The sequence below is a fragment of the Ailuropoda melanoleuca genome, chromosome 13 (genome assembly GCF_002007445.2).
Source record: "Ailuropoda melanoleuca isolate Jingjing chromosome 13, ASM200744v2, whole genome shotgun sequence".
Taxonomy (NCBI): Eukaryota; Metazoa; Chordata; class Mammalia; order Carnivora; family Ursidae; genus Ailuropoda; species Ailuropoda melanoleuca.
Window position 1 is genome coordinate 55292002 of NC_048230.1, and position 14315 is coordinate 55306316.

A 14315-nucleotide genomic window follows, 5' to 3' on the forward strand; every position below is an offset into this window, starting at 1 on the left:
GGGGCTTGGGCGTTGTGGGGGCACGGCTTGCTAAGAGCTGTGGTGGGGCTAGGGAAGGCGCTGGCCGGGCAATCCTTGCAGACGGCCGCGGAGCTCCTGCAAGCCCCCACCCCTTCTCCTCGCCGCTGCCCGCCTCTGCTCCCTCTCCCCGACTTTTCTCCCGAACAATCAGGGACTTGTGCTGGCGGCCGAGGGAGCCACGGAGCTGGCTGGCCGCGGAGGAGGCGACGTCATGGATTCCTGAGTGTGAAGTTTGCAGGAAAGCCCTTAGTTTTGGAGATGGCCGGGATCCAGCGGTTTCCATGGCGCTGGATAAACAGGAGGAAACAGTGAGGGAATCCCGTTATTTTACTGCATTGAAAGCCTATAAACACGGAGCGCGGGGAAGGAAGTCGCGTTCCCTCTCGAGTAAGCCCGAGCGCCCAGCCGTGCCGGGAGAGGGAGCGGGAGCCGGGAGCGGGAGCCTGGGAGCGGGAAGCGGGAGCCGGGAGCTGGGAGACGGAGCCCGAGCCTGAGCCGGGAGCTGGGAGAGCGAGCCGGAGCCCGAGCCGGGAGCCGGGAGCCGGGAGCCCGAGCCCGGAGGCGGCAGGCGCGCAGCTCCCGGGCCGCTCGCAGGCTCCTGGGCCGGGGCAGCCCGGCGAGCATGCTTTAGGGAGGACGGCCCCCGCGGCTTTCCCTCTCCCACGGCGCGCCGAGCCCCCATCCCCTCCAGATGCAGAGAGAGGCTGCGTTCAGACCGGGCCACTGCCATCCCCTCCACATCATGGGGTCTGTGGACCAAGGTAAGTGACTCGCCTTCTGGTTCCGTCTCTTCCTCCCGCCTCCCAGCCCTGTCCCTTCTGCTCCTTCGGGCAGCGCTTTTAGCTCCTGGCTGAGGTCGCGGGGAGGCCCGGGGACTGCGGTCTCCTAGGGGCGCAGGTAGAGGGGGCAGGAGGAGAGGTGCCCTCCCCCTGGCCAAGGAGGGGAGACCGAGGGAGCCGGCTTGAGGCCACTTTACGGGGGCAGTGAGGCGTCCCCAGGCGGGATTCCCTAGGCAGGTCTGTCATAAGGACTGTCCCCTCCGTGGGACAGTGGGAGAGTTTCGTGCTACTAACCGCGGCTGCTTAACCGTTCGAGCACTGGGCTTCTGACAGCACATGCCCTGAGGCTGCACCATCATCATCATCATTTAGCTTTTTTTCTTCTTTTAGGAGAACACGCTTGACACGTTACTATATAATAGATAGAGTAATGAGGATTTTGCTTTTTAACAGTGAACGCAACAGATGCCCTGGGACATTTAAACAACTTTCTTTCCCCCTTTTTTGATGTGCCTGATGGATACGGTCCTCCCGCTCCCCTTTTTAAGTGCAACGTACCATCAGTTTGTTTGGCGATCTGATTACACTCTACTTTCCGTGTTTCTGTCTCTCCCCCTCCTCTTGGAGTTAGCCCTGGAATCATACTATTTGGATCTTACGGGAGGGGCTTAATGTATAAGAATATGATATGAAAATAGCCATATGGTTGGGATTGCGGAGGGCTTTCGGCTGCACGCTAATGAAGAGGGCTTTAAGAGTGGAAACCGGGAAACGTGATGTGTTTTTCAGAGGCTAGCCCCGTTGAGCGGGGGGCACTGCCCAGCGGGCAGGACTGCAAGAGTTAAGTGAAATAAATATGCGTAGGAGGAGTTAGCCTCGTGTCATAAAATCAGAGTTGAATGTAGGTTTTGTGCTCTGTGTGGCTGATTAAAGTTCTGGGGGAAAAGAAATGACAATTTCAGTAAATAAACCTGAAGGGCTTTTTTTTTTTTTTTTTTTTTTTTAAAGCGGAGTGAAGCCAAATGGCTTGGGTTAGGTAAATGGTGTGCTTTGCCACAGCGGACCTCAATGACATATAGCTTTAGCTGAGTTGCACTTTTGAAAGCAAGACCCTGGCAGTAGCTTTGAACATTTTTACGGGTACCAGTTTATCCTGTCCTCTGCTAGTGGTCAAGCATATGACAGTAATGGCCACAAGACATTACTAACATGGCATCATCTGTAAAAGTGATACTCTCAGCCAGCTCACAGATCTCTTATGGACACGGATTGGCTTTTACTGTCATACAGACCGAAAAGTGGTGTTTGATGTTATGATGGTGGGGGTAGGGACAGACTAATGCCACATTTAGCTCTATTCAGAAAGAGAGAGAGAGCATGGAGGAGAAATTGGGCTTCTGTTTCACTGTGTGATCTAACATAAGCCTCGCATTTTATTGGGGCAGCTACACCTCTGCTCTGGGTTTATGAACTTGCTCCTCTCTCCGGGTTCTGACGTGTGTGTATTTTCGGTGTGCTGGTGCATTGCCTACCCTCCCCGGCCCAAGCTCATGTGCGCAGGGATTGTGAGTATGTGCGTGCCAGTGTGTGTGTATGCATGTGGGAGACAGGGTACCACATTGTTCCCAGCAAACCACATTTGGCAGGCCAAGGCAACTGGGCACACAGAATGCAATTCCAGGCATCAAAGACAGCTGGCATGAGTGGCTTCAGCCGTGTCCCGCGTCGGGGTCTCCTGAGGGAAAAACCTAATGCCCCTTTAAACTCAAACACCGCCACGATCCTAGGAACAGACCTGAAGTGTGCACGCAGATGGGCGGGTCAGCAATAGTGAATAGAAGTATTTGCATGGTAAGAAAATATCGACCTTGCTGTGCAGCTCTGGGTCACGGTCCTGGGAAAAACTGAAGATCTGAAAGAGGTGTGTTCAGTTTTATCGGAAGTGGGATGATGGAAAGTATTTTAGGAATAAACAAACCCAGGGTGAGCTGTGCTCACTCCCAGACCCAAACTCCCAGTCTTCTGCTTGGATTAGAATTCCTGCTTGGCCCCATGGCAGCTGTGTGATCTTGGGCAAGTGACTTAACCTCTCTGTGCCTGGGTTTCCACATCCATGAAATGGGGCCAATAATCATGTCTCCCTTACAGGTTGCTGTGATGTTCAGTGAAGTAACACAAGTAAAGCCCCTACAATGGTGTCATGCTCGCAAGTCAGCCCTTGGTAAATATTAGCTGCGATTTCTGTTATATTAAAGATACAAAACAATAACATGGTGACATTGACTCGGGATTTCACAGCAAAAATTCTTTGAAGAGATGTGGTGCTTTAAATCTCTCAAGGTACTCTTTTAACTTCTTGGAGCTTCCCAGTGGCACAGGGTGGGCTAAGATCATGGCTCCTAAAGCTTGTTTCTCAGCTGCCACAGGGAATGACGATGGTGGTGACCTCGGGGGGTTGTGATGAGCCACTCATGAAATCATGCACCCAAAACACTCACCTCTGTGCTGAGCACGAGGTGAACACACGCTGCATGTTGTTATTGCCTGACAGTTGAGGACCATGAGAGCTACTTTGCCTGAGGCCACACCGCAGGTAGCCGCACAATGCCTGGCGCGCCTTCGTGCATGCTAAGTACAATTATCATCTCCTTCACGGAGGAAGGAAGCACAGAGAGGTGCGATAACCAGCCCAGCGTTACCCAGCAGGAAAGTGGTGGAACCAAAATTTGAATCCAGCCTCTGGACCATAAGCTCTGCGGTCTCTGGAACTCCTTAATATTATCCCAATTTTTTATAACACCGTTTGACAGATGAGGGAGCGGAGGCAGACCTGACCCTGGTCCTGGGCTCTTTTCGCAGCACCGCGCTGTTCCTTGACGTATCCTGGAAGGGAAAGAGAGTCGTGGGGGAGGAGGTGAAGGGTCCAAGCATCATCATTAGAGTCAGGGAAGCTGAGGCAGCAGATTTGTTTCGATTATAGGGTGAATCAGGGAGGGCTTCTTGCCTTGCCTCGGGGGAACGAAGGCGCGATCCTTCCACTTCCACTAGAGGAAGAAGAGTCTCCAGGCGGCCAGGAGGTTCTTAAGCCCAGCACTGCCTTCTGCCTGCACTGGTCAGAGATCCTTCCAAGGGCTCCTCCGCCTGGCTAAGTCCTTCCGTTGCTCCCCCATCAGCCTGCCTCCAGCAAGCCCTTTGGTCTCTCCTTTCCCGAGAACTTCAGAGAGAAGCTCTCATTTTCCCAGATGCCCCTCCAACTACCTTTGTGCAGATTTGCCTTCATTGGATCGTACACCCCTTAGGACGGGGCCGGGTCTATTTCTGTGTCTGCGATGGGACTTAGGACACTTTTACACGGAAGAAGTGAGTAGCTTGAGATCTGAGTGATCTTAGTTCAAATCTTGACTCTGCCACTTGCTAGCTGCATGACCTTAGGCAGGTCACCTCTCTTTCCTGTGTCTCTGTGCCAGATAGAAAAGGATAACTGTCATAATATGTGCAGTGATAGCTAATAACTGAGCGTCACCCATCAGAACAGCAGGGGTAGGATCCCGAATGACTCCCCTGCTGGGCCAGGTTTTAACCCTTTGTTTGCTGAGTGTCAGGGAAAGTCCCAAGTCAGCACAGACCCTTCAAGGGGATGACGGCAATTACTTATTAATCTATGGAGAGTTTCAATCTTTTAATGAACAATATGACCCTTTAATTTTCTGGGCGACCCAGTAACTTCAGGCAGCCCCCTCCCCACCCTTTCTGGTTCTCTCCAGCACAATGGGGCTGTCCAGGGGCCATATCCTCAAAGCCCATCTCAGGCTGAGGCTCTGTCAGTGCATCTTTGGTGACTCTGGTGCTTCCGTGGCCAGCACCATCACTGATCCCAGAGTCAGTCTATGTCCACTCCACTCCTTTGCACACGCGCCATTTGGGCCTTCCCTTGGCCTGTGCCAGCTTCGCCACACTGTTCCTCACAGCCCGCCTCATCCTCGCCCCTGCTTAGAAGCTCCCTTGATCATTGACTTTCTTTTTATCAACAATTTTGGAGCATTTACCATGTACCAGTGACCATCCCAGATGCTGGGGAAAGAGTAGTGAAAAAGACAGAGCCTGCCCTCGTGAGGCAAACACCAAGCAAGCGACCCCGGGAATATCCAAGATCGTTTCAGACAGAGTCAAATGCTAGAGACTCAGATAGGAGAATAGAGCTGTGAATGACCTAGTGTATGCACATATGCATGCATGTGTATGTGTGTGCATATGTGCACACGTGTGTATGGCATGCATGTGCACCCGTGTGTGCACACACATGCCTACGCATGTGTTTGTGCGTGCACACGTGTGCACACGTGTGCACGTGTATGTGTGTATGCATGCATGCGTGCATGCAAGTATATGTGTGGGCTCATGAGTGTATGCGTGCATGACTACACATGTGTGTATGTGCCTATATGTGCGTGCATGTGTATATGTGTATGCATGTGTATTTGTGTGCATGCATGCATATGTATATACAGGTATGTGTATGTGTGTATATGTGTGTGATTGTGTATGTGTGTGCATGTACATGTGTATGCATGTGTGTGTGCATGTAAATTTGTATAGGTGTGCAGGTGTATATTGTGCATATGTGTGCATGTGTGTATGCATGTATATATGTGTATGCATGCGTGTGTATGTGTGTATGTGCGTGCATGTATATATGTGTATGCATGCGTGTGTGTATGTGCGTGCATGTATCTGTGCACGCGTGTGTGGTGGATGGGAGTATTCGTTTCCTGTGGCTGCCATCACAAGTTGCCACAAACTGGGTGGCTTAAAACAACAGAAATCTATACTCTCCCATTTTTGGAAACTAAAAGTTTGAAATCGAGGTGTTAGCAGGGCCATGATCTCTCTGAAGACCCTAGGGGAGGATCCTTTCTCGTCCTTCCAGCTTCGGGCGACTCATCCTTTCTCGTCCTTCCAGCTTCGGGCGACTCCTGGCAATCCTTAGCTGGTAGATGCTTCCCTCCGGTCTCTGCATCTGCTCTCGAGTGCCTTTCTTCCTTGTGTATGTGTGTGTCCTCTCTTCTTCCGATAAGGATACCAGTCATTGGAGTCCAGCCTTTAGTTCTAATGAGCTCATCCTAACCTGATGACATCTGCAAAGACCCTCTTTCCAAATAAGATCACATTCGCAGGTACCTGGGGTTAGGAATTGAGTGTATTTTTGGGAAAAGACACATTTAACCTACACGGTAGGGATTGCTGATTCAGACTGAATGGCCCCCTTCCTCTTTAAAGAGATGTCTTTTTCACTGCCCTCTGACTGGCATGGGGTCTGCCTATAAAATGTCTCAGGGAAGAGCATCCAGGCAGAAGGAGGAGGCCCCAAGGAGAGAGATGTGCTTGGAACATTCAGGGAACAGCAAGAAAGCCTGTATGGCTGGAGGCTGGAATCCAAGGGGGCGGGGGTGGGGTGGGGTGGGGGGAGCATTCTAGAAGAGGAGATCAGGGAGGCAAGCCAGGGCAGGAGCAGTCTGAAGGTCATTCTCAGGGTAATGGGGAGGCACTAGGGGAATTTTAAGCGCACAGGGTGTGGTCTCGTTAATCTTTTCAAAGGATCTTACTGACGATTAAGTGGAGACCAGCTTCTAGATGTGGTGGCTGGGACCAGCACCGGGCACAGGAGGCGGGGAGAGGTGGTTTCCAGTCCACGGAGGGCTCTCCTTTGTTGTTCTCACACTGTGTTCCCTGGAGCCCGGGGGTCCTGCAGGCATGGCCCCTGTCTTTGGCACTGGGGGTAGACGCCATTAATTTGGCGAACAATCCGAACCACGTCAGACGCATCCTCCTCTCGGCCCAGCCTAGATGCCCCACGTGGGCCCCTCCTTCACCCTCTGCTATCCCTGGGAGTCACAAGACATTTTTCAGCGTTTCATCTTGGTCCAAAATGTCCCTTAGCAAATCCGCCCTTAGCTAATAACCGAGGAACAGTGTGACTCAGTAATGAGTATCAGACTTGTGTGGGACCAAACCATTTCCGTGGTGGCATGCGTGACTTGAGAAGTAACAATGCAACCTGAGATGAAGCTTCCCGGGGAAGAGCGATGGCGGCTCCTCGTGCTTCATCGAGGGCAAGGGCAGTGGTTTAGGAGAAAGGTGAGTTTGCAGCTCCCCTGCTAAGGATCAGTTTCAGGAGGTAGAGGGTTATGTGCTAGAAAGCAAGGAATGAAAAGGAGAAACACAGCCAGGATGTGCTGGGTGAGCAGGGACCAGGGAGGAGGAGTCAAGAGCCTGGAAGCCAGGGTCTCAGGCTCACATTCACGGGGACACGGGCCAGCTGGGTGGTGGCCAGAGAGCGACAGGCTCCTGTGAAGGGGGCAGCTCCTGTTCTACTCCAGCCGACTGGCCCACGTGGGATTACGGACCTGCTGTGGCCAGATCTTCCCGTTTTTTAGGAGACACTGGAAATTGGGATTGTCGTGTGAAATCTCCCAATTTATTTTCTTGTAAAGATTGTATTTATTTGACAGAGCGAGAGCAAGAGAGAGCACACAAGCAGGGGGAGCAGGAGAGGGAGAAGCAGGCTCCCCGCCGAGCAGGGAGCCCAACGTGGGGCTCGATCCCAGCACCCCGGAATCATGACCCTAGCCCAAGGCATACATTTCACCGACTGAGCCACCCAGGTGCCCCCAAAATCTCCCAACTTAAAAATGTTAGTTTGGATTAAAAAAATGGCCAAGCGGGCCAGACATAATGTGCCTGCAGGACGGATTTGGCTAAGCTACAGCAAACCTGTGATTTCTGCTGCTGTCAGATGGAATATCTCACATTCCATGCCTGGATTCAGGTTCGGGCTTTTGGAAGAAGGTCGTTCTCTTAGAGCCTGCACGGTCAGTGTCTGCACGGGAGGCAGCTGGCTTCGACACCAGTCCTCTCCTGGAGAATTGTCTTCTCACAGCGGAGAAGTGCTGTGCAGGCTTTAAGCGACGTTGTAGGTGTCAGATTGGAGTAGAAGTCAGCTCTCAAACTGTTCCCCCGATAAGGAGCTCATTCCCGAAAATGGTTTTGGTGGGAAGGCTGAGTAGAAGGGCACGCCAACAGACTCCATAATCGAGATGAGTAATATTTTAATGTAATATTTTAAAAATCAGAATTGTCAAAAAGCCATGCTGAACCAAAAATGAAAATAAGGATTTTAAATAAAGACAGGATCGGCATTACTCATTTTTCCTTTTTGCCTCAGGCTCCGGTGTGGCTCTGCACGGCACTGTTACTACTCATTCTGTCTTTATTAGAGTTGTCATAGTTTGGTCACCATGGATCCTTTTTTTTTTTTTTTGCATTCGTTTTGATTTTTAAAAATATTTTATGGAAATATCATTTCATCAATTGCTGAGTTTTTTGGTGCTCTCTTGAGTCTGGTTCTTGTGCCTTATCCGCTTTGCAGGCCTGTAGGAGTCCAACGCATCCATCTATGAATTAAAATAGCAGCATGTAGGGTGATCATCCCAGGATATTGTTTCTGGAAGCTGGTGAAGAATGTTCCTGCTTTTTTGGATTAGACTTAAAAATGTTTCGGTGCCTGCATGTTATAGTCAAGCTTTTATTACAGTGGGTGATGTCAGCGTGCAGAGTTCGTGATGAGAATTTGTGGCTTACTCGTAGTCTGCCATCACGCCTCTCTGCGTCATTTGCAGGGCCCGAGGCAAAGTGAAAGTGTGCAGCCCCGTGTTCAAAAATCAAGAATCTTTCGACAGCAGAGCCTTAAACCAAGCACAGGGTCCTTCTGAGCACGGGGTCCTGTGTGACTACAGGTTGTACACCCATAGAGATGGCCCTGGAGGCTACTTGGGTGAGCGTCAAAGAATCCTTGAATATTAGTCCCGGATCGGGGGCTCAGGTATTATCCAATTCATCCCCCCCATTTTACAGATGGAGAAACTGAGACACAGAAAGGCCAGGTGACTTGCTTAAAGGTTGCAGAGTGAGTTAGAGGAAGAACGTGGATTGGATCCTGGGCCTCCCAGCTTGGGGATGTTTCATATTCCACCACTAGGTTGCCCCAACCTTGGCCAGACATTTGTGTTTTCATGCCTGTGGGTGCCATTTGACCTTCAGAGAGGTCAGTGGTGGGGGGCAGTGGTGATCGGATTCAAATATATCAGTATTGTATAATAACCCCAAGCACGTATTTTCTATAACAGGACATATATTCTAGAAGTATTCTTTTCTTTTCTTTCTTTTTTTTCTTTTTTAAATAAAAAAACATGTACAGGCAGAATTTCCCTAAAGTCACTGAGTCAGATGAAACGTTTTTATATAAAAATGATTACAGGTATTGTAACCATGCTAGAGGCTGGGCTGCCAGTTGTGCAAAACACCAGATTTCAGGATATCCCTGACGAGTCCTATTAAACTGAGGAAAGCGGAGACCCTCCGCTCCTCCCGGTACAAGCTCCTGTTGGATCGATCTCTCAGGGGGAAGCTCTGTTGGGCACTCTTCTTCATTCATTCCTTCAGCTGCCCCTAGGGACTACCTGCCATGTGCTGGGTGCTATTCTAGGATCTGGGGATGTAGCCAGAGTTGCCAGACAGAAATACAAGGTGCCCAGGTAACTTTGAATTTCAAACAATGAATCATTTTTAGCTTAAATGTGTCCCATAAAATATATGCAACATACAGTAAAAAAAAAAATGTGTTGTTCATCGAAACTTCAAATTTAACTGGGTGCCCTGTATTTTCATCTGCTAAAGCTGACAACCCCAGATAGGCCAGTGAACAGAACAGACACACAGCCTTGCCCGTGTGGGGCTTACATTCAAGTGAGAACAGGCAATCAACAGGTGAACAGATACACAGATGAGTACAATATACTGCAGAGATAAAGGCTGCGAAGACACAAACGGGCTGCGGGGACAGAGAAGGCCAGGGGGCGCTATTTTTATTGGGGCGGTCACAGACGGTCTCTCTGAGGAGGTGACATTTGAGCTGAGGCATGCACAAAGTGAGGGGGTGGCCCAGCAAATATCCACGGGACAGGAGGTGCAAAGGCCCTGAGGTGGGGGCCGTGCTTGGCATTGTCAAGGAACAGGTGGATGAGCAGAGTGGCAGAGGGAGTAAGAGAAGGGGAGAATGGCGAGAGATGGCAGTCAAAGGGAGCTGGGGCTGGAGGCAGCAGCTCCAGGGCCTTGTAGGCCAACGTGTTTGTATTTAATTCTAAACTTAATGGGAAGCCGCGGGAGGATTTACGGGATCTATATTTTGAAAGGCTGCCCGTGGCTGCTGGACATAAAGGCAAAGTGGAAGTACCAAGACCAGGGAGGGGCGACTGCAGTTGTCTGGGGACGTGGGTTGTTGGGGCGTGAGAAATGCTTGGGTCTAAGGTTACATTTTGAGGATAGAGATGCCCAGATTTGCTGCGGGTTTGCCTGTGGGTGTGAGAAAATGAGAGGGATCACGGACTACTCCTTGGACTTTGGTCAGAGAGCTGGATGAATGGGGGGGGGTGATGCTTGAGCTGGGAATAGTGGGAACAGAGAGGTTTCAGAGGGTCACGGGACTCCGTGTGGACATGATCACTTTGAGATGCCTGTTGGACGCTGAGTGGAATGTTGGGTTGGCAGCTGGACGCATGCCCCCGGATGTAAGGGGAGAGGTCTGGGCTGCGGACGAAGATGAGCTTCTGCCAGGAGGTAGAAAGGAGGGCAGAGCTGTGGGTAGTGGGTCCCTCCAGGGCCCACCTGAATGGGCCTCGGGCTTCAGAGCCCAGGACCAGTGCTCCTCTGATAATTGTGTTCAGGTGGAATCAAATTGTGCTGCATTTTAAGGGGAAGCCTAGAAGCGGAAAGGAGATAACTCAAGTACAGACCAAGGGCAAGGCTACATACGTGTGCCTTTTGTGTGTTGCTGCTGTTTTCAACACCATCGCTGAAGGCCACGCTCTCAGTACTCCTTGCCTCCATAGCTACAGGCATTTCCTAATTGGTCATCCTGCTTCAACCCTTGTACCCTTCAATTTCTTCTCCACATAGAACCCAAGCAATTGTTTAAAAACTCGAATGTGGTCTTGTCACGTACTGCCTGAGACTGTTTGGTTCTTCCCTATTGCTCTTATGTCCAGAACTCTCCACATGGTCCCAGGGCCCCACTTACCTGCCAGCCTTCCCTTACTCCTTCTTCAGGTTCCTGAACACCTGCCACTCCAGTCTTCCTTTGGTGGGCCAACATTTCATACTTCCTCTGGCCTCAGGGCCTTTGCACATACTTTCCCCATCTGGCTGTTAGTTCTTCCCCTCACTATTTCCTGGCCAACTTCTCATCGACTTTCTGGTCTCTGCTGAAACATCAGTTCCTAGGGAAGCCTTCCCTGAACTCCCTATATCTACATCAGGTTTCCTTGCTACAAGCTCTGTAGCACCTTCTTCTTTTCCTCATGGTGCTGACCTCGGTTTGCAATTATACATTAGGGTAAATGCTTGTTGGAGTGAGCTGAATTCCTGGAGCAGGGCCAGACAGTACCAAGGCATGCTAGAAGTTTCAAGCTCTCAGCGGCTTTGCTGGCTTCCCCTTGCACTTTTGTTGGAAAGGCTGGAGAAAAATGAAGAGGCCAGGGCCTCTGCGAGGAGGTCAGCCACAGGGCAGAGAGAAGGTTGACCCGGAGCTGCACCGTCAAGGCCTCTGTCTCCCCCCTACCCTCCCACCCCGGATGGCCACTGAATGCATAAAGGTCATGCATTCTGCTCCTAGTCCCTGATCCTAAGAGCACAAATTATTTATTTTGGAATTGAAAATATGTCTTCCCCCCCAACCCAAACCCCCACCCTCAAGGTGGCCCTCGGAGAAAAAAAGCCTCTCGCTTCCTGCTGCTCCAGGAGAAACTGTTTTGGGTCAGGGCCTAGCCTGAACCTATTCCCTTTAGAGAACTCTTGATTGTTTGGGTGCAGATTCCAAACCTTAGACACTTTTAAAATATATCCACTGTTCAGAGGAACAATGAAGGCAGTTAGAGTCTTTTTTTTTGTTTTTATTTTTTAAAAATGTATTTATTTTAGAGAGAGAGTGCTTGCGAGCATGGGGAGGGGCAGAGGGAGAGGGATAAGCAGACTCCCCGCTGAACGGGGGGTTGTTAAAATCTAAGGAACTTACATACACAGGAGAGTTAAACTCTTTTCCCACTCATCCCTCCATCCCTCCATCCCAACATCCACTCTTCCATTGAGCCCTTGACTGATCCAGCTATTATCTAAATATCTGTTCTTCCATCAGTTGGTCCACTGATCTGTGTATGCATCCACTGATTAATCCATACAAACACTCACTCTTTCATTCATCCATCTATCCATCCCCACATCCACTGGACATAAAGCTGTGTCTGAATGAGGCAGTCGTGACCACTGCCTTAGTACGTCTCATAGGCTAGCGGTGATGCAATTCTCTCGTCAAGCCTGGGTCCTTCATCCACTTCCTTGCCAGGGGTGGGGTGGGGGACAACTGGGTTGATAGTTTTGCCAAAATTGTGTCAAGAGTAGTTTCCCAAAGGAACATCCTGGGACGCTGCTGTCAGAAGCAGGGGATGATTCCACGTAGGCAAAATCAACAGAAGTCCACTAGATTAGAGGCATTTAATCATTATGGGTGGGGGATGAGGACGGACATGGGAAGGTGACACCAGCCCTTCTTTTCTTCTACAGCATAAGGGCAGGCTGGTTCCTTTGTTTATCCCTGACCACATTTCAGAGTCTGGACTTCGGGTCCTGTCATAAGGACGCAAGAGCACCCACCTCCTTGTAGATACTTGGCTCTAAATGTCCCAGTCTGGGTCATCACTGTGTCGTCCTCCATCTACATTTATCAGCTACCCTAAGATGTTTGTTGGCTATACACAGTGTCGCTGTGCTTGTGGCTAGGAATTTAAAAAGAGGAGCATTTTCTGCTCTGACAACCAGAAAGTACTTCCTAAGTCTCTGAAAGTTGGCAAGTCCTGAGGCCAGGCTTCGGTCCCTTGAAATGAAGTGAGAGTCTAAACCAGTGTTTCTCATCCCTGGACATACATTGGAAACATCTGGGGAGCTTTTACAAAACCCTGGTGCCCAGGCCCCATTCAAACATTCTGATTATAACTGGTCTCTGGTGGGGCCCGGCCATTAAATTTTTAAACAGCTGTCCAGGTGATTCAATTGCATAACTGGGGTTAAGAACCACGGGTCTAAGTGCAATTTGGAAAACCCTCTTCATTGCTGTGTCTCTTTGCTTCCAGGATATACAGATGATGAGGGCGGAGACGCTGTCCTGTTGATGGCTGCATCTCCAAGAGCTGTAGCAATGTCAGGTAGCTGGCAGGTGCTTGGCAAGTATTTGTGGAATGAATGATGATTCCTAGCTTTGCACAAATCCCTTAATGGAGCAGAGATAGCTTACCGTGAAGGGTGCACATTCTCCATTCTTCCTAGCACCTGGGGAAGGATTTGAGTCATTCCCCACATGAGGTCAAGCTGTGGTTCTCTGGGAATCCTAGAACCTCTCCCACCCTCTCTTCTGCTCCAGAGATTCTCAGCACTGGCTACACTTTAGATTCATCTGAGGTCCTTAAAACAAAAACAAAACCAAAAACCTTTGGGTGTTCTGTTTCCCTGGGGGTTGGACTGAAGCCTAGGCACGGGCATTTAAAAAGTGTTCCAGGTGATTCTAACATGCTGTTAGGGTTGAAGACCGCTGTTCTCATCTCCTTGTCTGCCTCTGGGAGTCTATTTACTGACTTCAACCAACTTGGTCTGAGACCCTCGGAAGTGTTTTTTTGGGGGGGGTGGTTGTACTGGGTCCTTCTGTAGTGTTCCTCAAATGTGCTTGCTCATAAGATTCGCCTTGGGTGCCTATTTAAAAATGCACATTCCTGAGCCTCTACTCCAGACTTACTGTATGGGAAACTCCAGGGAGAGCCTGGGAGTCTGTGGCTTTAAGCGTGCAGATGTTACCAGCCTCTCCCACTGCACTGGCCTCCTCGCTTGGAAGGCACACACACGGAGCCCCTTCCGGCTTTAGGTTCCCTTTGGTTCCCGCTGCCAGAACTCTCTTCCCCCAGATCATTTAGGTCCATCCAAATGTGGTGGTCAGGGGGGGCCTCTCTGGGGGTACCTGAGAGGCCCTCCCTGACCACCAAAGAGCATGAAGCCTCCCCAGCTGCCCGCCCTTACCCCATTCTGCTGGCGATTCCCCCCAGCACTGTTCAAAATGATCTTTCTTCTCTTCTTTATCACCTTCATGCCTGCCTCTACTGCCGACCCGAGCTTCCCAGGGCGTCGAGTCTGGTTCAGCCTGGGTCCCTGGCACCAGGCACACGAGAGGGGGCCTAAGAGGTACAGATGTCAGGGTGGGACCTGGGCTCTCAGAGTATCTAGACTTCTTTCCCAGGTCCTGGGAAACTGCGTTCAGAGGTACACAGGTGACAGAACTGTAGGAGAAAATCATGCCACAGCTGTGGGCACCCAGAGACACCTGGAGGCACAGCCTGCAGGGGAAGGGAATGGCTGCCCCCCCCC

The 14315-nt window shown here is 50.6% G+C and overlaps 1 protein-coding gene across 1 annotated transcript in view; it reads left to right on the forward strand.

The window, feature by feature from the left end:
* Window positions 1-453: 453 nt before the first annotated feature.
* Window positions 454-14315, forward strand: part of NFATC2 (nuclear factor of activated T cells 2) — a 152731-nt gene continuing 138869 nt past the window's right edge. The window contains exon 1 of the mRNA XM_034641476.1: window positions 454-782. Within this exon, the coding sequence (XP_034497367.1) occupies window positions 713-782 (70 nt within the window). The 5' untranslated portion in view covers window positions 454-712. The remainder of the gene's footprint in view (window positions 783-14315) is intronic.